This window comes from Equus quagga, chromosome 6, assembly GCF_021613505.1.
Source record: "Equus quagga isolate Etosha38 chromosome 6, UCLA_HA_Equagga_1.0, whole genome shotgun sequence".
Taxonomy (NCBI): Eukaryota; Metazoa; Chordata; class Mammalia; order Perissodactyla; family Equidae; genus Equus; species Equus quagga.
In genome coordinates, this window is record NC_060272.1 from 125766885 (window position 1) to 125793051 (window position 26167).

Below are 26167 nucleotides of genomic sequence, written 5' to 3' on the forward strand. Positions count from 1 at the left end.
GCAGTTGCCTTCTCAGGGTCACCTCCTCCACTGAGCTGGCTCCAGTTTTGATCTACTTTAATTCGTGCACTCCCTTGCTCACTCGTGCCCGTGCAGTCTCTGTTTAACCTCGTGTCAACCAAGACGTGCTTCTCAGCCTTTCACTTCGATTAAAACTAAGAATGGCAACAATTCCTCTACACACAGCCAGACACACACATAGACGCAGTCATGAACAAAGAGACCCACAGACAGATAATGCATTTGTGAGTATAATGCATTTAACTGATGAGTTGAGACAAAGATGGGTTGATACTGTGGCAGTGGAGTATTAGACATGCCTGTTTCCTAAAGTCCTTCAGCTACCCATCATTTTGCTTGGCCTTTCTCTTTTCTTCTCCCCTTACTTTTGTGCCACCCATTGAGATGATGTTAAATTTATGAATTAGTTTAGGAAATTAATTAATGTCCAACACTTTACGTTTTCATTTAAGAACACAGAACATCTCTCCATGTCTTTAAATCTTTTAGTAAAATTTCATAGATATATTCATATAGGTCCTACACATTTCATGTTGGGCTATTAAGTATTAAGTGATATATTAATACAATTGTGATATACAAACCATTCTTGCCTTCTGATGATCTATAGAAGTATTTATAGAAGATGAATCATTTAATAAACTGCTGAACTGATTTGCTAATATTTTATTTGGGAAATTTGCTTTTTCATAAGTGAGATAAGGAGTAGTTTTCATTTTTCAGCTATTTATTTTAGGTTAGATAATAGGATTATACTACCTTAAAAGAATTGGTAGGTTTCTATCTTTTAAAAAATGTTTGTGTAATACATAAACTCATCAGCAAAATCAGCTGGCCCTGTGAATTTTTGATGGGATAATTCAGGCTTTGTACTTTTAAAATTTAACTTTAGGAATTTATATTTCCTAATAACGTCATTTCATACATATTTTCAAATTTATTAGCTGAGAATTGAACATGGGATTTTTTATGATTTAAAGCAGCTTTTCACAGGAGCTCTTTTACCTCTTGTTTCATTCTTAATTTTAGATTTCAAGGCTTGCTCATGTGAATTCTACTTGCGCCAAGAACCAGCTCTTGGAATTCTCATTTTTCTATTTTTAAGTTTATTAATATCCTTATTTAGCTCTATTTTTTCTTTCTCCCTTCCTTTCTTAAGTCTTATTTACTCTTTTACATGCTTCCTGAGTAGAGTTCTTGGTTTTTTTAAATGTTCATTAATAAGCAAAGTAGTTGAGGCTGTAAATTTGTCTTTGAAAGCAGTTTTGGACTCGTTGTAGCAGTTTGGAAAGTAGGATTCTTATCTTTTATTTTCTAGAAATCTTGTCATTTTAGTTATGATGGTTTCTGAGAATTAATAATCGTTTGGAAGACTGCTTTATGATTTTTAAGGATTTGGTTTTCTTTTTTTTGTTTGATGATGTATTGTTAAACTTGATTTATTGCGTTGTGGTGTGGGATTGTTTTCTTGTGGTTTGGGAATACTGCCTGGGCGATTTCCCTTCATTGGACTGCATTGTGTGCCGAGTGTGTGTGTGTGTAGGATAGCATGAATTACAGCAGGGCTGATGTTCCGCTGTTTTGTACTGGTTCATCTGTGCTCATGGTTAAAAGAGTGAAATAATTCTGTACCGTTTGGTCTATTACTGCTCCTGGGCTCTCCTAAGCTCCCCTTGTCCTGCCACCTTGGCTGGCTGGGTCCCTCCCTTAGGACTTCCAGACTGCCCAACAATTCGATAACTAAAGGGTTAATGCCTGGCCTATCAAGGTCTTGCAGAACCTTCTGTGGTACTCAGATCAGTGTCCATTATTATTTGTTTGGCCCAGGTTGTTAATATTTTGAATACAACCTCTGAGTCGAAGCAAACTTATTCAAGTCAGGCAAATTCACCTGTATATGCTTGGTCTAAAAGATATACAAATATAAAATAGTGCAGGTTGTTTTGCTTGCTTTTCCACTTCATGGACAAGTGCCCCAGTCTGAGCTTGGTTCTGTGGCCTCTCATGCTCCAGTTGTGACCACTAATGTTCGGAGGTACATACTTTTTGTGCTGCCTGGTTCCTGAACACCAGCCAACTACTTATTCTGGTTCTCACCCAAAGCCATGGTGATCTGTTCCAGTGCCGGAGGAAAAGCCAGCTGTTACATTTGTGGATAAATGATATAGTTGCATATTATCCTTTATGGCTGCTTTAAAGGATTGTCGAGGGGAGTTTTGTCATCTACAGTTTTTCTTTAGGCACTGATCTATTGAATTCTGACTCCTATTAAATGTGTTGATCCATTGGGTGTACTCAATTTTGGTAAAACCTACGTGGATGATTGGGGAAAAAAAGAAGTGGGATGCCTTGTTTTAAGGTACAGGGTTATAGATGCCTGAAAGATACATTTACATACATATATATACTTATTTATAATAATTATTAATTTGTATGTTTGATTTTTAATCTACTTCATCAGTCAAAATTTGGGAGAGATGTGATGCTAGCTTCTAAAACTATGGTAATTTCCTCTCGTTCTTTTTGTTTTTACCTGTTTTTTCTTTGTGTATTTGATTTGATATGATTTGGAGCACAACAGTGCACAACCACTATGCTTTCATTCATATCATTCCATTTCTATCAACATAATATAATAGCCTTTGTTCGATTTCATGCCTTCTATCTTGAATTCCACTTTGACTGAAACTAATATTATTACTTTTGTGTTCTTTTTTCCTTCATTCTTTTTTCTTTTCATTTCTCGATGGATTCTTTGCCCATCTCTTTGTTTTTAAGATTTTGTGATATTAAGTGAGTCTCCTATAAGCATCATCTTAGAGATTTAATTTTTTTCTGAGAGTATTTTTCTTTCTATAGGTGACTTTAAACACTTATCTTTAAATCACAAATAATATGTTTAATCTTAATGTCTAACATACTGTTTTATGCTTTGTTTTTTATACTTCCCTGCTATTTCCTTTTAGGTTTTTTTTCTGTCTTTTGCTTATTTGACTTACATTTTGTTTACATTAATCTTCTCCAGTCATTTTTGATGTATACATCTTGTTTTTTATTTTATTAGTGGCAGTGGTTGTTAGTGTCATGACGTTGATTCTGATTCCTAGTGACCTTGTGGACAGCAGAGCAGAACCCTGCCCAGTCTTTTTGCACCATCTTCTCACCTTCCAGCACCATATCACATGATACTCCGCTGCTGTTTATGGGGTTTTCATGGCCAATTTTTTCAGAAGTGGTGGCCAGCTCCTTCTTCCTAGTCTGTCTTAATCTGGAAGCTCCGCTGAAACCTGTCCACTGTGGGTGACTCTGCTGGTATTTGAAATCCCGGTGGCGTAGCTTTCGCATCACAGCAACACGCAGATGGATATTAGTGGTTACCCTTAAGTTTTTCAAAAATGCTCTTTGACCTATACTTCTCTAGTTATAATAATAATTACTGAAACCATATTTTGGACATCTCTATCAGTGAGGGACTCAGCACATTTTAAGTTTCTCCCACCCTTTTGTATCCCTTCTAAATCTTTGCTTACTTAATATGGAATTTGAAATCCAAGTTACTTTTTATGGTACATATTTTCAATTTTAAGAGGAATTTTTGACATGAAAAATATTTTAATAATGAAAAGAAATATATTGTTCAGTCCAGTTCTGTTGGCCTTTGTGGTTACTAGATGCTGACAATAGGTTGATTGACAGTCTTTTTTCTTTTGTTTTATTGAGATCATAATAGTTTATAACATTGTGAAATTTCAAGTGTGCATTATTATTTGTCAGTCACATATAAATGTGCCTCTTTACTCGTTATGCCCACTCCCCGACCCACTTCCCCTCTGAACTGAACTGAACTGAACTGAACTGAACTGTTTTCTTTGTCCGTGTGTTAATCTTCCACATATGAGTGAAATCATACAGTGTTTGTCTTTCTCTGTCTGGCTTATTTTGCTTGATGTAATACCCTCAAGGTCCATCATGTTGTTGTGAATGGGATGATTTCTGTCTTTTTTATGGGGGAGTAGTATTACATTGTGTATATATACCACATCTTTATCCATTCATCAGTCGATGGGCTCTTGGGTTGCTTCCATGTCTTGGCTATTGTGAATAATGCTGCAGTGAACATAGGGTTGCATAAGTCTCTTTGAATGTTGATTTCAAGTTCTTTGGATAAATACCCAGTAGTGGAATAGCTGGGTCATATGGTGTTTCTATTTTTAATTTCTTGAGAAATCTCTATACTGTATTCCATAGTGACGACACCAGTCTGCATTTCCACCAGCAGTGTATGAGGGTTCCCTTTACTCCACATCCTCTCCACCATTTGTTATTTTTTGCCTTGGTGATTATAGCTATTATAACGGTTGTAAGGTGATATCTTAGTGTAGTTTTGATTTGCATTTTGCTGATGATTAGTGATGTTGAACATCTTTTCATGTGCCTATTGGCCATCTGTATATCTTCTCTGGAAAAAATATCTATTCATATCCTCTGCCCATTTTTAGATTCGGGTGTTTGTTTTTTGTATTTCAGTTGTGTGAATTCTTTGTATATTTTTGAGATTAACCCTTTTCGCATATATGATTTGCAAATCTTTTCTCCCAGGTAGTGGGTTGTCTTTTCATTTTGTTCCTAGTTTCCTTTGCCTTGCAGAAGCTCTTTAGTCTGATGAAGTCCCACTTGTTTATTTTTTTCTTTTGTTTCCCTTGCCTGAGTACACATGGTACTTGAAGAGATCCTTCTAGAGACCAATGTCAAAGAGTGTACTACCTATATTTTCTTCAAAGTTTTATGGTTTCTTGTCTTACCTTCAAGTCTTTGATCCATTTTGAGTTAATTTTTGTGTATGGTGAAAGATAATGGTCTACTTTCATTCTTTTGCATGTGGCTGTCCAGTTTTCCCAACACCATTTATTGAAGAGACTTTCCTTTCTCCATTGTATGGTCTTGGTTCATTTGTTGAAGGTTAGCTGTCTATAGATGTGTGGTTTTATTTCTGGGCTTTCAATTCTGTTCCATTGATCTGTGTGCTTGTTTTTGTACCCGTACCATACTGCTTTGATTACTATAGCTTTGTAGTATATTTTGAAGTCAGGGATTGTGATGCCTCCAGCTTTGTTCTTTTTTCTCAGGATTGCTTTAGGTATGTGGGGTCTTTTGTTGCCCCATATGAATTTTAGGGTTCTTTATTCTATTTCTATGAAGAAGGTCATTGGGATTCTGATTGGGATTGCATGGAATCTGTAGATTGCTTTAGGTATTATGGACATTTTAACTATATTTATTCTTCCAATCCATGTACTTGGAATATCTTTCCATTTCTTTATGTCATCATCGATTTCTTTCAATAATGTCTTACAGTTTTCATTGCATAGGTCTTTCACCTCGTTTAAATTTATTCCTAGATATTTTATTCTTTTTGTTGCAATTATAAATGGGATTGTATTCTTGAGTTCTCTTTCTGTTAGTTCATTATTAGAGTATAGAAATGCAACTGATTTTTGTAATTTGATTTTGTACCCTGCAACTTTGCTATATTTGTTGATTATTTCAAATAGTTTTCTGTTGGATTCTTTAGGTACGTATAAAATCGTGTCATCTGCAAACACCAAGAGTTTCACTTCTTCATTGCTTATTTGGATTTCTTTTATTTCTTTTTCTTGCATAATTGCTGGGGCCCAAACCTCCAGTACTATGTTGAATAAGAGTGGCGAGAGTGGGCACCCTTGTCTTGTTCCTGTTCTCAGGGGGATAGCTTTCAGTTTGCCCTGTTGAGTATGATGTTGGCTCTGGGTTTGTCATATATGGCCTTTATTATGTTGAGGTACTTTCCTTCTATATCCATTTTATTGAGTTTTTATCATAAATGGATGTTGGATCTTGTCACATACTTTCTCTGCACCTGTTGAGGTGATCATGTGGCTTTTAGTCCTCATTTTGTTAATGTGGTGTATCACATTGATTGATTTGCAGATGTTGAAACATCGCTGGTATAAATCCCACTTGATCATGGTGTATGATCTTTTTAATGTATTGCTGTATTTGGTTTGCCAATATTTTGTTGAGGATTTTTGCATCTATGTTCATCAGCGATGTTGGCCTGTAATTTTCCTTCTTTGTGTTGTCCTTGTCTGGCTTTGGGATCAGGGTGACGTTGGCCCTGTAAAATGTGTTAGGAAGTGTTCTGTGTTCTTCAACTTTTTGAAATAGTTTGAGAAGGATAGGTAGTAAATCCTGTTTCAATGTTTGGTAGACTTCTCCACAGAATCCGTCTGGTCCTGAACTTTTATTTTTTGGCAACGCTTTGATTACTGTTTCAATCTCTTTACATGTGATTGGTCTATTCAGATTCTCTATTTCTTCTTGATCCAGTTTTGGGAGGTTGTATGAGTCTAAGAATGTTTCCATTTCTTCTAGATTGTCCAATTTGTTGGCATATAGTTTTTTCTAGTATTGTCTTTTAATCCTTTGTATTTCTGTGGTATCCACTGTAATTTCTTCTCCTTCATTTCTAATTTTATTTGTTTGAGGCTTCTCTATTTTTTTCTTAGTGAGTCTGGCTAAGGGTTTATCAATGTTGTTTGTCTTCTGAAAGAACCAGCTCTTTGCTTCATTGATCTTTGCTACTGTTTTTTTTCTTTTCGTTTCTGTTTCATCTATTTCTGCTCTAATTTTTATTGTTTCCCTCCTTCTTCTGACTTTGGGCTTTGTTTGTTCCTCTTTTTCTAGTTCTGTTAGGTGTAGTTTAAGATTGCTTATTTGAGATTTTCTTGTTTGTTAAAATGGACCTGTATTGCTATGAATTTCCCTCTTGGTATATATTGAAGGCACAGAAATTTATAATCTAAATGACAGAGAATTCAAAATAGAATTCAAAATAGCTATACATATTGCAAAATAGCTTATATATAAGGAAAATAGCTTAGTATATATTGGTATACTTTCATTTTCATTTGTCTCCAGATATTTTTTGATTTCTCCTTTAATTTCTTCAATGATCCATTGGTTGTTCAGTAGCATGTTGTTTCATCTCCATATATTTGTCACTTTCCCAGCTTTTTTCTTGTAGTTGATTTCTAGTCTCATAGCAGTATGGTCAGAAAAGATGCTTGATATGATTTCAATCTTCTTAAATTTATTGAGGCTTGCCTTGTTTCCCAACATATGGTCCATCCTTGAGGATGTTCCATGTACACTTGAGAAGAATGTGTATTCTGATTGTTTTGGATACAGTGTTCTATATATATCTGTTAAGTACATCTGGTCTAGTTTTTCTTTTAAATCCACTATTTCCTTGTTGACTTTCTATCTGGATGATCTATCCATTGGTGTAATTGGGGTGTTAAGCTCTGCTACTATTATTGTGTTGTTGTTAATATCTCCTTTTAGGTTTGTTAATACTTGCTTTGTGTACTTTGGTGCTCCTGTGTTGGATGCATGTATATTCATAAGTGTTATGTCTTCTTGGTGGAGTGTCCCTTTTATCATTATATACTGCCCCTCTTTGTCTCTGATTGCCTGTTTTATCTTGATGTCTGCTTTGTCTGATATAAGTATGGCAACACCTACTTTCTTTTTTTTGCCATTAGCTTGGAGTATCAGCTTCAGTCCCTTCACTATGAGCCTGTGTTTGTCTTTGGGTCTGAGACGTGTTTCCTGGAGGCAGCATATTGTGGGGTCTTGTTTTTAAATCCATCCTGCCACTCTGTGTCTTTTGATTGAAGAATTCAATCCATTTACATTTAGAGTTATTATTGATATAAGAGAGCTTAATGCTGCCATTTTATCACTTGTTTTCCAGTTTTTCTGTGTTTCCCTAGTTTGTCATCCTGTTTATTTTGGACTGCCAATTTAGTTTGAGAGTTTCCTCACTTTTCTCTTTATTTATCATTTGTGTCTAGACTGATTCCATTCCTTCCCTCTTCCCCTTCTAATTTGTTGTTGCCACAACTTATTCCATCTTGTGTTGTGAGTTTGTGGTTAAAACAACAAGTCTATATTTATTTTTGATGTTTTCTTCCCTTCATCTTTAATGTTCTAATTAAGTGTTTGCTAACCTGTTCTGACAGAGAGCTGCAATTTTCTGATTTTGTCTGCCTATTTACCCCTTTCTCAAGGGCTTTGTAAATCGTTATTTTTTTTTCAGGTATGAGGGCCTTCTTGATCAATTCTTGGGGCTGTGGGGGAGGGGTGGGTCTTGTGGCAATGAACTCTCTCAGCTTTTGTTTATCTGCAAAAGTTTTTATTTCTCCATCATATCTGGAGGCTATATTTTGTTGGATAGAGTATTCTTGGCTTAAAGTTTTTGTCTTTCAGAATTTTGAATATATCATTCCACTCTCTCCTAGCCTATAAGGTTTCTTCTGAGGAATCTGCTGAAAGCCTGATAGTGGTTCCTTTGTAAGTTATTTTCTTCTGCCTTGTTGCCCTTAATATTTTTTCTTTGTCATTGGCTTTTGCCAGTTTTACTACTATATGCCTTGGAGAGGGTCTTTTTACACTGATATAATTAGGAATTCTATTAGCTTCTTTTACTTGTACTTCCAGCTTCTTCCCCAGGTTTGGGAAGTTCTCAGCTATTATTTCTTTGAACAAGCTTTCTCTCCATTCTCCCACACTTCTCCCTCTGGAATACCTCTGATCCTTATTTGCATTGCCTAATTGAGTTGGATATTTCTCAGAGAATCTCTTCATTTCTTTTTAGTCTTAGTTCTCTCTCCTTCTCCATCTGAAGCATTTCTATATTTCCATCCTCCAGGCTGCTAATTCTGTCTTCCATAATATCAGCTTTGTTATTCAGGTAGTCCAGATTTTTCTTTATCTCATCCATTGTGTTTTTCATCTCCAACACTTCGAATTGGTTTTTCTTTAAAGTTTAAATCTCTTTTGTGAAGAATTCCCTCTGTTCATTAATTTTGTTCCTGATTTCATTGAACTCTCTATCTGTATTTTCTTGTAACTTGTTGAGTTTTTTTATGAGAGCTATTTTGAATTCTCTGTCATTTAGATTGTAAATTTATGTGCCTTCAGGGTTGATTTCTAGGTGCTTGTCATTTTCCTTCTGGCCTGGAGTGTTAATATATTTCTTCATACTATTTTATGGTGTGAACTTGTGCCTTTGCATAGTGGTAGTATCTGGTTGCAGTTTCCACCTGCCGTCACTTGAGGTGGGGCATCAAGAGCTGTGTATTCTGAGCCCACTGTGATCCCTGGCATATGTGCCTGTCCTTAGAATCTAGACTGACAGGTCCTGTCTGTGATTGCAGGTTTGCTTGCTCACAGCTGCTGCTTTTCTAATGTATGCACAGGCACTCTGGCCGACTGGCTGAGCTGGAGTGCCTGTTAGGAGGAGGGGCACTTTCTTTCACATGCATGATCCCCGGGGCATTCTCACTGTGCCCTCACTGTCTTCTCTCCTGGGGTACTGGCTTGACGAAGACACCCCCACAATAGCTTAGCCACCTCTGTGTGGGGCTTTCCCAGGGGCTGTGAGGGAATTTGGAGAGCAAAGGTGTTCCCACAGAGAGCTGCCCCTCCTCCTTCTTTTCTCAGAGCCACGTGCAGTCCTGTGCCCTGGGTCACTGCCATTCAGGGAGGGAGAGGAGATCCCTTTACCTCCTTCCACTTCCTCTCAAGGGGTTCAGCACCTCCACCTTCAGATATATGACTGTATGGGTCTCTCAGATGTCTTTTGTGTTGTGTTAATGGTCCTCTGTTGGTTTATGAATGTCCTTTTCATTCTATCTTGGGGGAGAGTCTAAGGGAAGAGGTCACTCCACCATAATGCTGACATTGGCCCCCTGATTGGAAGTCTTAGTGAGCACTCTGGTTGCTATTCTTCATTTTTTTCTTGTCTTTAGTGGGAAGTTGTGAGAGGCTACACCAAAGGTGCTAGACAGATAACATTTTATTTATTTATTTATTTATTTATTTATTTATTTATTTATTTATTTTGATAGATTCATTAGAGTGTGGTTAGCGCTTTGTCTCTGAGAACTTAAGACTTTATTCAGTTCTATAAAATTATCAGCCACAGTGTCTTCAGTAACACTTCTCCACTATTCCCTCTGTTCTCTTCTGGAACACCTATATATCTAGACATAGATATATATAGGTAAGTATAGATATATTTTTGACCAGCTTTATTGAGATATAATTCACATAACACATGTAATAATTCACCCACTATTAAATATATTTTGGAACCTCTCAAACTACTCTCCATATTAAAAACAATTGTTATAAATCAAGATAATTAACTTGTAGCATTATGTTAGTTTCAGGTGTACAACCTAATGACTCAATATTTGTATACATCAAGAAATAGTCACCACAATGTCTAGTTAACAAATCAGACATTTTAAATTTGTGATCCAGACTTTAGTATGAAGAGGATATATTTCCATCTCATGTTGTTAATTAAACGTGACCTCATATTTGGTGTATCTTAAAATCCTTTTTTTTTCTTTAATTCAAAAAACAAGTGTAGTGAGTTTGAATCTTCAGTTATGACAGTCTGTAAATTTGAACTTTATTTTTTGAGTTGTGCAAAATAGGGGAACACAGTTTCCTATTACCATTGAGATTTGAACTGAATCTTGGAAGAGATTGGACTTGAACAGATAAATTTACGTAGGGAAGAGCATCCTTGGCAAAAGGAACAATGTCAGCAATGGTCAGGAAAAGAAAGCCTGCAGACGGTTTGGGGCTAAATAGACTGATGGCATTCTAATTTTGCAGTAGTTCAATTGAGAGAGAATGAGTGTGTGAAAAAGAGGTGAAAGTGAGAGACAGTAAAGAGTAAAATGGGCAGAATATGGTGATTGGATGTAAACAGTGAGGGAGAGAGAGTTGCTGACTATAACTCAGAGTTTTCAAGCATTTGTGATTGGTAAGGTGGAGGCTTAAGAGATAATGAGAAAGAAAAGGTTAAGACATGAGAAGATGCTGAGTTCATTCTAGGCATACTGCATTTGAGTTGCCTATCTAGGTGTCCAGGAAGCATTTTCATAATACGTGTTCATAGCAGGGAAGAAGTTAGAACTAGAGACCTGGATTTGGAACGGTGATAACTGAAGCCTTGAGAGTTGCTGAGATCACTGGTGGAAATGGAAATGCCATCTTCCATAGCACCGGCCAGGCCATAATCTCTGAGCTAAGGCCATGGCCATTTGGCTGAGTTTTGGCAAGAAGGGTAGATGAGAAATTAGATCCAATAGAAACAGGCTATTTCAGATTGATGGTCTTACACATAGAATACTCTTGTATTTCTGCTGGGATGATCAAAGTACTTAGGCAAATGGATACTCAGTCAAACAATGCATTTGGTGAACCCCCTGTGCCAAGCTGTCTGTCAGGGAAAAAGAAGAGTTAGGAATTCTAACACTTTTCCGGATGTTTTACATTAAGGTCTCATTTAGTCATCTCTGTTGCTTATTTTGTCTAAGTCAGTTTCCTCATCTGTGATATGGAGATATAAATGACTAATTCATATGGATGTGGTGTGTATTAAGTAAAACAATGCATGGAAAGTGTCTGAATGGTGGTAGGTACTTAATAAGTGTAGGAATTATGTTACTACTAATAATTTTGGTAATTATTCATGTGTGATTGACACACTGCTATTGAAAAACAGAACTGGTAAATACTTGATGGTAATGATTATTTGTAGACTGTGCTCCTTAAAGATATGACAGCTCTAGGGAGGTACCCAAGGGACTCTTCAAGGTTGGGGGAGTTGGTACAAAGCTGGGCTCCCATCTCGCTGTCAAGCCACAGGAAGCATGGTTTTCTCTGTTTTAGTTATTAGACATCAGAGCAAAATTTCATTTACATCAAGGGATCGACTGAAAAATGAGTGTTTCTTGAACCTAGTGTAGATTTGAAGGTGCAAGGGGAAGGAACAGTATAACCAAGATAGAGCAGTGGCAAGGCAGGACTATCTGCCAGAGCTGTGGCTTGTGTCGATGGCTCAGCAGGGAGGGAGCTGGGAGAATCAACATCCTGCTCCATTCTCCTTCCACCCTCCTGTCTCCTCCTGGTGTTTCCTATTAGCTGAGCCTGGCAGGACGTAGCTGCCCCCAAGAACCAGAGCTGGGTGGAGGAGGTTGGAGAGTAGCTGGAGAGGGGCACACCTTGTTAAAATGAGGAGAAGAACCAACGAGTAGCTTGGCCATAGAAAGTGAGACTCTTACACTCTAATGTTTACATGTACATACTAAATTTGACTTGAAAATAGACCCAGCCCATGCCCAGGATATCTGACTTAAATGTTTCATGAAATCACTTCTCCGGTTTTTGTGCTTTTGGACTGCTTTCTCTCAAGTAACTGTACAGACAAGCTCTGTCTCCTTGCTGCCAGAGCAGTCTAAGCAGATTTTACATTGTCTGCTTGGGAAGATAAAAGAGGAGCTGTTTTCCTAAGCTGCTAAAGCGATAAAATGCCTGGCAGCTGCTGTGTATAGGATCACAGCCTATCACACTGCCATACCTACTAGGCACCACATCTATGCAGTTGGTAAGACACAGCCCTTGTCCTGGGGCATCTGGAAGGCTTCCCAGGGCATGTGAGAGCATGAGCCAAGCCTTGGAGGCTAAACAAGAGTCAGTCAGCCAGTTGAAGGAGGAAAGAGGAGAAGCATTGGAGGAGGGCAATACAGGTAAGCATAGCTCATGCAAAGACTACGAGGACAATTTCTTAAGAAGACCTCCCACCGTGCTTTGAATGATGTCATTGCCACTGGAATAAATAGGGACTAGCAGGGGCCCAAGGGGATTGCACTGTGACACCCAGTGTTTGTCAAGAACGCTCTTTTAACAAAGACACAGAGACTAGCATCTTGTGAGATCTTCAGGCCAGCATTTGATAGGGGAAAAACTGACATAAAGTTTAGTTGGAATTCCACCTGGCAAATGTATCTGTAGTTTGGAAGTATACAGGATTTTTTTTTTTTTTAACAGAGGGGAGGGAATATGACCAGACAAGCTGCTTCCCAAATAGGTGACTAATAGTCATAGAAATAATTCACGTAAGGCCTGGAGGACAGTGCTATGAAGCTGGAGGGCCCCTGAGCGCTCTTCCACTAGTGTGTTAAGATTGTGACCCCATTGGTGAGCCAGAGGGGTTGGTGCTTCAGAATGTAGAGCTACTGTCCTGTTCCAGAGTGAAGAGAAGCAAAGTAAAGGTCTGTACTTAAATAGACTGTGCATAGACTGACTTCTACAGGTAATGAAGAAACTGGAAGGGAGCTTCTCTGCCCACAGACACACACGGGGGCCCCTTGGGTTTGGTGAGTGGTCTCCCTGGGGGTCAGCTGGCAAAACCCCATTGAACAACTGCTTATCTTCATCTCTGAGTAGCCCTGATCCCCCCCAGGCTGCCATCATACCACCAAGCTGGTTGTGAAACTCGTTTGCCAGAATCACTTGCATGTGCAGAGAATTGGCTTCCTGTTAAGGTCAGTCTTGTAAAAAAAAGGGCAAGAATCAAAGGAGTTTGAAGGAAACAGAGAATCTTCCTTAGCTTGTGATGGGCCTGTTTCCTGCCCATGTGGGTTTGAAGTGTGAGGGAGGGTAGGCATACGGCGGGACACAAAGCCATTAGCGGTTCTTCCTACTATGGGTGCCTTAGCTCCAAGACAACTTAAAAAAAAAAAAAGCCGGGGCTGGCCTGGTGGCACAGCAGTTAAGTGCACATGTTCCACTTCTCAGCGGCCCAGGGTTCGCCAGTGCAGATCCCGGGTGCTGACATGGCACCGCTTGGCATGCCATGCTGTAGTAGGTGTCCCATGTATAAAGTAGAGGAAGATGGGCAAGGATGTTAGCTCAGGGCCAGGCTTCCTCAGGAAAAAAAAGAGGAGGACTGGCAGTAGTTAGCTCAGGGCTAATCTTCCTCAAAAATAAAATAAAATAAATAAAAATTTAAAAGAATCCTTCCTCTGGGGCTGACCCAGGCCATAGTGTCACACAGATCCCCTTGATCAAACGGGCTTCAGGCCATGCTGATGCAAATAGCCCTTCACACAGAAGTCAATGATTTCAACGTTATTCCCCCATTTCACAGATGAGTAAGATGAGACAGAACTTCATGACCAAAGCTCTTAACTACTTCACTATCCTATTGATGGTGCCAGACAATTAGTAAATTCGCAAAATAGTCACCCAGGTTTAAGGTGTATTACTTTCAAATATTATTGAATTCTTCCAATTCAACTTAAATATATTAAAAATACATTAAAAATATGCTTGATAATGAAAAAATATGAACAGTCTGTCAAACACAGTGCTTGATGATGAACTTCACAGGGAGCTGAAGATGAACAAAATAGAGTTCTTTTCTTCAGGGAGCTCACTGTCTAAGGAAGGAGACAGACCTGTCAGTAATTAATTAGAATTGATTAGATTAGATTAGTTGTGTGTGCATTTCTATAAATAAAAATAGTTTAAAATTATTAAAAAATACAATACTCAGTGTATAAAGCAATAAGTGAACATTTACCGTCTTCCTCACACCACCCTTAATCCCTAAGCCTGGCAAGAACATTAGCCAGAGATAACCATTATATCAGGTTGGTGTAGGACTGCTCCGTTTTTCTCTATATTTTGGCAAAAATGAGATCATAATACTGTTCTGCATCTTGTTTTCATTTAATATTCCAAGGACATAATTCCATGCAATTATATAATAGGCCATTATATGTATGAACCGTCGTTGATTTTGCCACGCTCCTGTTCCTGAACTTTGTGTTGTTTCTAATTTGTGGATATACGCTGCAGTGAATGTTCTTGCCATAATATCTTTGTGTTTTTTAACTGATAATTATGGAAGATACATTTTTATTATAATTTTAAAAGTTAACATACAGTATAATTGACTTTTTTTGGTGTGTGTATGGCTTCATGCATCCTAGTGCGTGTGTAGATTCATGCAACAACCGCCACAATCAGAATACAGAACAATTCCATCACCCCAAAGTCTTTTTTTTGGCCCCCTCTATAGTCAAATCTCTCCCAACCCTAATCGCTGGCAGCCACTCATCTGCTTTTCATCCCTATAAGCCTGACTTTTCCAGAATGTCATATAAATGCAGTCATACAGGATGTGGCCTTCTGGTATTGGCTTCTTTAACTCCGCATAATGCCATGTTGTTGCAGGTAGTACTAGTTTATTCCCTTTTGTGTTGAATAGCATTCCATTGTGTGGATGCACCACAGCGTATTTATGCATTCATCTGTTGAAGGACATTTGAGAGTTCCCAGTTTTGAGTGATTATAAAGAGTTGCTATAAATATTCATTGTATGAACATAAATTTCTATTTTTGTAGGAGAAATACCAGAAGTGGGAATGCTGAGTGATAAGGTAAATTTGTGTTTAACTTTGTAAAAAACGGTTGAATCATTTGCTGCGGTGACTGGATCATCCATTTTGTGTTGCCACCAGTTATGAATAAGACTTACAGTTGCTACACGTTCTAGCTCGAACTTGGTATTATCAGGGTTCTTTCGTTTTGGGGGTGTTTTTTGGAAATATTCTAATAAGGTGTGTAGTGGTATCTCATTATGGTTTTAATTAGTATTTCCCTAATGGCCACTGATATTGACCATCTTTCTGTGTGTTTATTTGCCATCTGTATATCTTTGGTGAAGGGTCTCAAATCTTTTGCCTATTTTTTAAAAAATTCAGTTTGCTTTCCTACTGTTGAGTTTTGAAAGTTTTTTATACAATCTGGATACAAGTTATTTGTCAGATATGTGATTTGCAGATACTTTCTCCCAGTCTATAGTTTGTCTTTTTATTTTAATAGTGTCCTTCATAGACCAAAATTTTAAATTTTGATAAAATCCAATTTAAATTGTTTTCTTTATAGATAATACTTCTGATGTCATAGTTAGCAACTCAGTGCCTGACCTTAAGGTCATTCAAACTTTTCTCCATATCCCAAAAGTTCTGTATTTTTACCTTTTACATGATCCATTTTCAGTTAGTTTTTGTATAGAGTGGGAGGTTTTTTTAGTTCAGAGCTTGTTTTATTTTCTTTTATTTTGGATATGGATGTCCAATTGTTCCAACACTATTTGTTGAAAAGACCAGGCTTTCTTCAATGAATTGTTGGAAGATGCATTTTTATATGAGCTGGTATGAGTATAGTTTAATTGTTAAAAGAATGGGTTTTGAAGCCAGTCTGCATAAATTTGAATCCCAATTCTTCCACTAATTACCTGTGTTACAATGACAAAGTATTTAACCTCTCTTTGCTTTAGTCTCCTTTTCTATAAAATGAAGATAATCACAGGACCTACCCTAAGATTGCTAGGAGAATTAAATAAGTTATAATGTGTAACACACTTAGAGCAGTGCCTGATGTTTAATAAGTGATGATTTAAGCTTAGGTCTGTGTAATTTTACGATTACTGTAGACATTGCAAGCATGTCCTGTAAAAATGTTTTATCAATCACATTCCCTACCAACAGTGTAGATCTTCCTATTTATCTGCCAGTGCTAGATATTATGGTCCTCTCTATTCTTTGTCAATTTGATAGACAAATAATGAGATGTCCTTTTAGTTTGTATTTTGGGATTTATAGGCAAGTAAATCATCTTTTCATCTTTGTTGGTGTATCACTTAATTTTGCTGAGTAGCAAGTCATCCCAAAACACAGTGGTAAAACAGCAAACATTTGTTATATATTATGATTCTGTAGGTCAGCTGGAAAATTCTTTGGTCTGGGCTGGATTGGCTGCTCTCCGTCGTCAGCTGATGGCTTGGCCGGGGTTGGGTGGTCTAGGACGGTTAACTTACATATCTGGCAGCTGCTCTGTTGGACCTTGGCTGGAATGGCTCGTGTCTCCTCTGTGTGGCCTCTCATCTTCCAGCAGGTTAGCCTGGGCTTCTCTTCCTGGTGATCTCAGGGTTCCACAGAACAGCAAGAGAGGGCAAGTCCAATGGGAAAGCACATTGAAAGCCTCTGTTTGTGTCACATTTGGTAATGTTTCATTAATCGAGGATAGTCCCATGGCCAAGCCTAGATTCAAGGGGGTGGAGAAGTAGACTCCTCTCTCAATAGAAGGAAATGCAAAATCTTGTGACCATTTTTTTCCCCAATCTACTGATGTTGGCTATTTATGTTTCTTCCTCTATAAATTGCCACTGATTTATTGATTTACAGAATTTATTTATATAGTATACATATTAACTCTTTAAGTTTTACATATAACAACGTTTCCCACTTCGTCATTTAACTTCATTTAAGTAATCTTTTGCCGTGTAGAAGTTTTTGGCTTTTTCTATAGTGAAGTCCGTCGGTGTTTTCCTCTGTGGCTTTAAATATATTCATGCCTTTGGATGACCAGACTGTAAGCTTTTTGAAAGCAGAAACCAAGTTTTATACTTTTCTTCACCTACAAAATGCAGCATAGAGCCCAGTTCATAGTACTTATTAAGTAAATGCTTATTGAATGAATTCATTCCTGAAGGCCAGTCTCATTTACTTATTTATTTATCCATTTATGCATTCATCAGTACTTATTGAATATCTATCTGGTGCCAGGAACTGTGCTAATTGTTAGACAATGGTGGGCAAAAAGCAAAAGAGACTTCTCTCATGGTGCTTAGAATGAAGCATTGTGGGTAGTAATGGAACTTAATATCAGTGAGACATGGGTTCAGATTCCATCTTTCTACTTGTGTGACCTTGGCACCTATTACTGAATATCCTTGAGTTTCAGATTTTCTTAACCTATAAAATAGAATATGAATACCTTCCTTCAATATTATTGTGAGAATTCAAATGGATAATGTTGGTAACACCTAGCGTAGTACCTATGATGCAGCATATAATAAACAGTGTTAGCTTTCTTCCCTACGTGGTGCATAATCTGAGGCCTACTGCAAAGGCTGGCCTTCTTCCTTGGTCGCTCTCCTCTTGGCAACTACCAGAATCCTGAACTTCTCCTATTACACTCATTTCTTTGGTTTGCTCTTCTGATAGATCGCAGGGTTGTCACTTTAACCTGTTCTTGGTCATTCTCTTTTTTGTGCAAGCAGATCGATCAAATTGCTTTCTCTGTTGGTAGCTGGGGAGCAGGGCAGTGAGGAGTTAAAGAGTTCTGTGGAATTCGGTCTTGGAGGACAGAGATACTTGGTTGTGGGTGTAGGTATGCATGTAAGGGAAGAGGGATTCTTGGCAGGTGATCAAACGAGGAGAAGAATGCAGAAAGAGAGGGCAGCTGGGCTCCAAAGACAGACTCTTCTCACACCAGATACATTTCATGGCACTGAGTGAACATGCTCCTATTAGAGAGCTTCCTTCTCTTGGGGGGAAGCGGACAGGAAAGATTATAAGGCAGCACTGTAAGGCTTGGGGGAGTTTGTGAGATGGGCAACCCTCATTTCCGAGTATTCCCAATCTCTCTGTCCTGTTCCTTTTCCAGTTTTTTGGCTGCCTCTCCTCATTGTCTTTCCTCCCTTGCCCCAGTTTCTACCAAGCTCCAGGATTATCCAGGTACCATGCTGCCAGATCTGTAAGCAGTCTAAATTCCTTCTCATTAAAGATTTGCCAATTTACACTGCTACGCTGGAGTGACAGAAAGCGTCCTGGAGAGAAATCAGCACTCAGTGTAGGGGCTGTGCCACTGCTCTTCGTGTGACCACCGACCAGTCTCTTTGCTAGGGCCTCAGTTTGCCCTTATAAAGCGTGGGGCTTGCACCACGCGCTCTCCTAAGTCCCTTCCAGTTTAAACAATCCTTGATTTGATGGTACCGTGTCTCCTCCACCTCATCTCACAGGATGGAGTTTGCATGTAAGTGTGCATGTGTGCTGGATGTTTAGTGAAGTCTCACTGTGCAGATGCTCTGCCTATTCCCTGGAAATAAAAAAGTTTCCTGCCAACTGCCTCATGCTAATTCTAATGTTCTAACTAGAACATGTGGTATTTATCCTGGATGGGAAATTTTTGGAGTTCGAAGGTGGGAAGAGGATGCCATTTCCTCCAGCAGACAGAAAAGGGCCCTATTTGGCTGGGAGGCAGTGATGGGAAATGGGTATCCCCTTTGGGAATACCGGCTTGGCACAAATCGTGGGTCAGAACAATTTGTCGTTAGAGAGACACAGCCTAGTCACATCAAGGATGTCCTTGTCTAACTTCAGACTCCCAACTATACAATAAAGTTAGCAACTTCCTTTAGTTATTTCCAGTCTTGTTCAATTTGGTATCTTCTTGTTAATTGCCCAGTATCTTCTTGGAAGGAACCCTGAGGATAAAGTTATTGCTCAGAGACTTACTACATACATAAAAGGATCATGGAGAACAAAAAAAGATTAAAGTGTTGGAAGCGTGCCTGGGAACTGGATTTCTTCAGGGGAGACAAGAAGGCAGCAAAGATACTAAAAATGCTTTAACATAGGTTAGACACATAGAAATGGCGCCAGTAGTTCTTAGGATTTGATAAAAAGAAATTAATGCCAACTTAAGGATAGACTTTAGAAAAAACATTCTAGAAGTGAGTCCTATTAAACACTCAGTGTCATTACTCAAAACCCTGCTCAGTTGTTACCTTTTGGGGAAAGACTTCTCTGACTATCTTCTCATATCCCTTTCACTTTGCTTGGGTAACTCCAACTCTTCTTCAGGCCAAATGTCACTTTCTCATGGAGACTTACCTGATCCACGAACCTTTCCCCACTCCAGCCAAGTCTGGTTAAGTTCACCATTATGCTATCCCATAGCACCTTGTAATTCTCTCCCATAGTACCTATCATAGTTCCAGTGTCACGTTTATTTATGTGATTAGTTTTCCATATCTGTCTTCCACATTTGCCTGTAAGCCAAAAGGATTCAGATCATATCTGCTTTATTCATGTCGTGTCTCTAAGGCCAAGCGCAGTACCTAGCACATGGCGCGTACTCGATACATTTGTTTAGTAAATGGATGAATGGACATCTAAATGACTTAATGAGTATTTTTTAAACTGAAGAGGATTTTCCTTTTCTGGACAGCATAAAAAATAACCAAGTAAAATCCAAACAATTCCACCAGTATCCTGGATAGTTCTGGGATTGTCTTTGCTTCTTTGGCACATTGCCACAGCTCTGATTCCAGAAATGCTTTTGGCTACAACTTTTTCAGTTCATTGCCAATCTCCTGATTTCAGAATGCTTTTGGCCAAGGTAGTGCTCATTGCCATTTTGAATATTTAGAACTTTAAGATCTCTACTGCTGTTACAAAGGTGAAATGATCAAGAACACCTTGGAAAAATTTTAAATGTGCTCAATACCAAATTTCCAAGAAACCATACAGACACTTGTTCTGAAGACATGATAACTTATTCCAAGCACATATTAGTGGAACTCCACCCAACCCTACAATTCTGAGTGATAAGAAGCACCAGGGAATGACCTCACCATGCAGTAATTTAACCTGCTTTTTCCTTGTGGCTTGCCAGTGCTGAGAACATCAGGGAGCTGGGGTAATCAGACGCAGACCATCTGCAGCTGTGCTGAACTTGAATGTGGAATGGGAGGGACAGAAGGCTAATTGGAGGAAGCAGTTGTGCTGCAGTGCAATGTATTTTCCTTGATATTCATGTTTAACCTTTCCTTTTCCTCATCTGTTAAAAAAAATAGTTAAAAGTGATGATGACCTTTGAGGTTTTATGTGTTTTTATTTAAGCAAAATCATTCTTTTTTTCCAGATGAAAACTTATGTGAAGCCCAAATTTGAAAAACAGATGAAAGTTGAGCTGCTGGGTGAGAGTGTATATGTGTGTGTGTGGGTCTCTGGAGTCCACTCTCTTGATTTCATCTCCACCACTCTCAGAAACCTCTGGAACAGCTGTTTTAGAAAATGAGAAATAACTCCTTGCAACACAGTTTGAAAAGCATGGCTTAGTCTCTAATTTCTAGCTCAATTTAGTTGTATTATTTGGGTGTGGATTTAGGTCCACAATTGTTTCTATTTTTAAATAATTTTTATTTTTAAATAAAGATATTTCCATGTCTTAGATAATGGGTCATTATTCAAAGCAATCCTGAATACAAGAAAATCTAAATAAGAAACAAGATTTAAACAACATTTTGAGTTCACCACAATGGGCTTTAGTGAGAAAATGTTTCTGTGAAAGATTAGATGCTGTTCAGTACAGCACACAGAAAATATAATGAGCAAAACAACATCTCAGGATATTGTTATGCTTCAATTGTGATGAATGATCATTTATTAACTTGGCTGATGCCATGCTATGATGGCAAGTATTTCCTTACAAACAAGACACACTTTTATGCAAATATTGAAAAGTGTTCGCAAGGTCTTTGCTAAGGAAAAATAGTATCAATCCCCCAAACATATAAGATGTATGAAATTCAATATGCATCTTACTTACTTATAGAAAACTCTTAGTCTTGATGATGAAGCGTAAATTGAATTAATTAATAAATTTGATCAGAGCCCTTCCGGCTCTGGTTGTGATGAAACAATTCAATACCAGTCCCCAGCTGGTAGGGGGATAGTGCAGTAATATAAGGAAAGATGTTAGCACAGGGGCTGTCATTGGTATGAGCCAGATGGGATCTATCTTTTGGCAATCATTCTTAGGAAAATGTTCCTACTAGCAGATTCCTTTGGTGGCACCAGCCGTACAGTTGAAGTCATACCTTTCACAGTGTCAGTAGCAGACTCTTTCAAGAAGCCACAGGCCTCTGCTCCTCTATTCTCTTTGAAAGACTAAGTTTGGTCACTCTCCTCTTCCCTTTTTAAAAATTTTATTTAATCCATGTTTTTTTCTTTTAGCACTGTGGAATGACATCACATTTCCTATTATTAGTCCAAAGAAGAGAGAAAGAAAAAAAGCATTATTTGGATGCAATCCAAGGAGATTTGGAGCAAGTGTAGGAATAAATGATGAGAGATATATATGTGTCTATGGATCTTGATTTCCTTCCAAATGCACCTTCTTAAGGGAAAGGCAATAACACTGACTTTTTTCATTTAATTTTTCTGCATAGGTAGTATTCAAATGGTTCAAAAGCCAGTATACATAAGTTTACAGTGAAAAGTCTTCCATCATTGTCCTCCAGCTACCCCATTCTCCCCAATGGGTCACTCTTGTTCGTAGTTTCCTGTATCACTTCCCATAAATTCTTTAGCCATATACAAACAAGTATAAATATGGATTCTTGTGTTAGGAAAACTAATCAGATGATTTTAATATCTGTTCCAGGAACCTGGTAGGTGTTTCTTCTCATATCCAAAGCTCTTCTACCAAATCCTTCTGAAATTTTATTGTAAATGGTGTTACAAAGTACAGAGAACTCACTGGTGGAAGAGGACTTCCTATAACTGGCATGCTGAACAAGGGTAGCAAAGTGTAGACAAGTCCAGACTCTCAGAGTACACAATTTCCCTTTCTGTCACTGAAAGTAAAGGGAGAGAGCCAGAGGAGCAACAGATCCATACCCAGAAACAATTTACAGATGAAGTGTGGTTGCCTTTTCAAATCAACTGCTTTTTCTATTATTTCCTGAAGTCATTAAATAAACCATGACCAGTGCCGGTGCCGTTCAGCGAATTCAGAACAGATCCCTTGGTTTTGGCAAGTCACTCACCTGGCCCTAGAAATGGGGCTGGATTGAACCGGAGCTGAAAGAATTACAGTGTTTCCTTCCTCTCGATGACTCTCTCTGGGAACATGCCTGGAATGAGTGAGTGTGGGAGGCGAGGTGGTGTTCGCTCAGAGGCAGGGCTGGGTGTGCCTGTGGAGGCAGTGCTGTGCTCCGGTGTTGTTTTGGGAGGCTGTAATCCCACTGCTAGGTTTCCTAGCTCATCTGCTCTTACAACATTTTTCTTATCCTAACTTCCGTCCCCTCTCTTGAGATCTTGAAGTTCTCAGTGAAGCTAGAAGCAAGATAGATGGTTCAGGGGTCAGTCTTGGAAACCCATTCTAGTCACAATTTTCTCACTCAATCCCATGTATTGAGTTAACATTACCAGAAAAAATGCAACTCTTAACTCCCACTCATATTAAGACTTGACTTTTGAAATTCTTCTTAACTAATTAGATAAAAACGCAACTCCTAGCTGGATCATCCTCAAAACATCATTTATACATCAAACATTGGCAATGGCCATTAAGAACAAATTGTTTGAGGACTTCATGGCAGGCACAGTGCTTGGCATAAGTAAGTGCTCAAAAAAGGTCTGGTAAATAAATACCAGTTAGCCCCAAATGCTCAGCAACGATTGATCATGTTTCTATGGCATTTTGTAAAAGCTAATATTTGCTTCTTCCCCTATAAATTCAGTAATTGTCAAAACGGTCTTTTAAAAATGGGCAAAAAAGTCAATTTAGTCTCAGGAGAGCACTTTCATTGTTAACCCCATTCTAGAAGTGGGAGCCAAGTGAATAGATGGACTGAATCAGGAAGATCTGGAATAAAATTTGCCCATCCATCCATTCCAACAAATACTTATTAAATCCTCTATGTGTTGAGACTAGGCAGGATATTCCTATATAAATCAATGTGAACAAAACAGCTTCACTTCTCATCCTCATGGAACTTACCATCTAGGAGAAGAGAGATTAAATAAAATAATCAAAGATTATGGTAATGTTTACGAAGGAAACCAACAGGAGGCTGAATTAGAGGACAATGGGATGAGAGTGTGTAGATATTGTAGATAAGGTAGGCAGAGAAGCCCTCTATGAGAAAGGCATTTAAGCTGAGACTCAAAGGATGAGCAGAATTTAGCCATGCAAAGAGTTGAGAGGATCATTTCTGGTGCAGGGATCAGCATGTGCAAAGGCTCTGAGGTAGGAAAGGGCATAGTATATCAAGGGAACTGAAAGACTGGTGAGAATTTGAATTCAGCTCTGACTTCAATAGCTGTGGAAGATTGAATAGGCTACTCAATCTTTTGAGCCCTCATTTCTTCATATTTAAAAATGAGCTAATGGCACATACCACGCAGGGTTGTTGGGAGAATTTAGTGGGTATTAAATGAGATAACATGTAGCTTACTTGAATCACTTTATATCTACACAAAGGTCTCTGAGACTCCAGTTGGTCCTCATGACCCAATGTGCTCAACCTGTCTAGTCTCCTAATCATTTTATGTAGTCTTGGGAATCAATCATCACTGGAGCCAAAGAACGTCCTCCATCTATGATTTTTCCACACTCAACAAGAGGAGAGAATAGGCACAGATTTCATTTGCTCATCTTATAAACTTTGGAAATCAAAAGAGAAGAGAGAGAGAGAAATACTGAGAAAGTGAAATGAGAGGATTTTCTTTTTTAAAATGTGCTTCATTACTTATGAAATAAATTTATAGAATACATTGTAAAGGTCAGGTAGGATTTTGTTTTTACATTTGAGGAAGGTTGAGGTTTGGAACTAGTGTTCAGGAAACAGAATAAAGAGAAATGAAATCGTAGTCATTGAGTATCCCCATTGGGTAATCAGTATATGGCAGACACAGTGCTTGGCAAGTTACGCACTTTATTTCATTTAATCTCCACAAGAATCCTGCAAGACAGGTCTCCTTAGCCTCGTTTTGAAGATGAGGCTCAGAGGGAAACACTGACTTCACTCAGTCCCTCTCTTATCTTGTGGAATTTAGTATGGAATTGGACAATTCTTTGATAATGATGAAAGTCTATGAAGTTAGTATATGGTGTATGTAGTTATATAGTTTTTTAAAACACCTTATTCTTGTGGTAGTACCACATTATCATTAATTGATTAGTCATTAATGATGATAAATAATAATGATAATTATTAATTACAATTGACAATGATAATAATGCCATTGTCATGAATTTATTTCAACACACACTTACTGAATACCTAAGTACATCTCAGGTATTATAGTGGGTAGAGATACATAGTGCACCGCTTGTTTTGGGCATGGAGAATAACTGATAGTTCACTGCAGCTAGGGTGTGCAGTGGGGCAGGAGTGGTTAGCAGCTTCTAGCTGATGAAGGGTCTTGATGCCATGATAAAGAGTTTTGGATCTTGTCCTATGAAAGATAGGCACATGATCAGAGTAGCACTTTAGAAAGACTGCTCACATAGCTATTTTTAGACAAGGCTTTCTAAGCACCAGTTTATCCTGTAAGGTCATGTTGATAACCTTTATCGTACATTGTGCTCCCTTTATCTTTTCAGGAACAGTGGATGGTGCCATGGACTTGATCTTGATCAATTCCCTACCTCTTGTGTCTGATGCTGAAACATCCCTCACCTGCATTGCCTCTGGATGGAGCCACCACGAGCCCATCACCATAGGAAGAGACTTTGAAGCCTTAATGAACCAGCACCAGGATCCACTGGAAGTTACTCAAGATGTGACCAGAGAATGGGCTAAAAAAGTTGTTTGGAAGAGAGAAAAGGCTAGTAAAATCAATGGTGCTTACTTCTGTGAAGGGCGAGTTCGGGGAGAGGCAATAAGGATACGGACCATGAAGATGCGCCAACAAGGTAACATACCCCTTAGTTGTGGGCAGTTGAGGTCCACTGAGACACACACACACACAAACACACACACATGCCTTTTGTTTTAGTAGCTGCTCACTCAGAGGCTGAACATGAGCTGCCTGAGTATGATGCTTGAAGATCTTGTCTGCCTCTTTCCAAGGCTTGCTGTCTCTGGTACACAGAACATTAGAGATCAAAGAGACCATCAGTGCAACTCCCTCACTTTCAACCCCTGCACTAGACACTGTGCCTAGTTCATGAGATGAAATGAAATATATCATATATTCTACTAAGGGCTCCGGGATCCTTACAGAGATATGAACATGTTATGTGTATGTGGTATAAAAATCACAGCAATGAAGACAACTCTCCATTGCCTCTTGGCTCTTTTGAACTTTTTCGTTTGATTTTTTGTTTTGCTTGCCCCTGAGTATTCTAAATATAGTTAAGTTTTTCAGGGAAAAAATATAGTAGAAAATCAAAAAGTGAAACATCTATCAATAACTCAATCTAATTGGTTACTTGGTATATCAGTTATCTGTTGTTACAATAATGATGTGTAACACACAACCACAAACCACAGTGGTGTACAATAATAAGAGTTTATAGCTTGTGAGTCTAAGTCAGCTGGCTTGACTAGGGGCCTCTGCTGATCTTGGCTGGGCTTTCTCACATG

General features: G+C 38.4%; 1 protein-coding gene across 2 annotated transcripts in view; it reads left to right on the forward strand.

Moving 5' to 3' along the window:
* The window catches only part of TEK (TEK receptor tyrosine kinase), a 103951-nt gene that overhangs the window by 21249 nt on the left and 56535 nt on the right, over positions 1–26167 (forward strand). Inside the window, exons 1-2 of one of the 2 annotated variants that reach the window (XM_046664774.1) lie at positions 20715–20764; positions 25183–25494. In XM_046664774.1, the coding sequence (XP_046520730.1) occupies positions 20746–20764; positions 25183–25494 (331 nt within the window). In that variant the 5' untranslated portion in view covers positions 20715–20745. Of the gene's footprint in view, positions 1–20714; positions 20765–25182; positions 25495–26167 lie in introns of those variants that run through there. The other variant, XM_046664773.1, reaches the window with a different exon arrangement.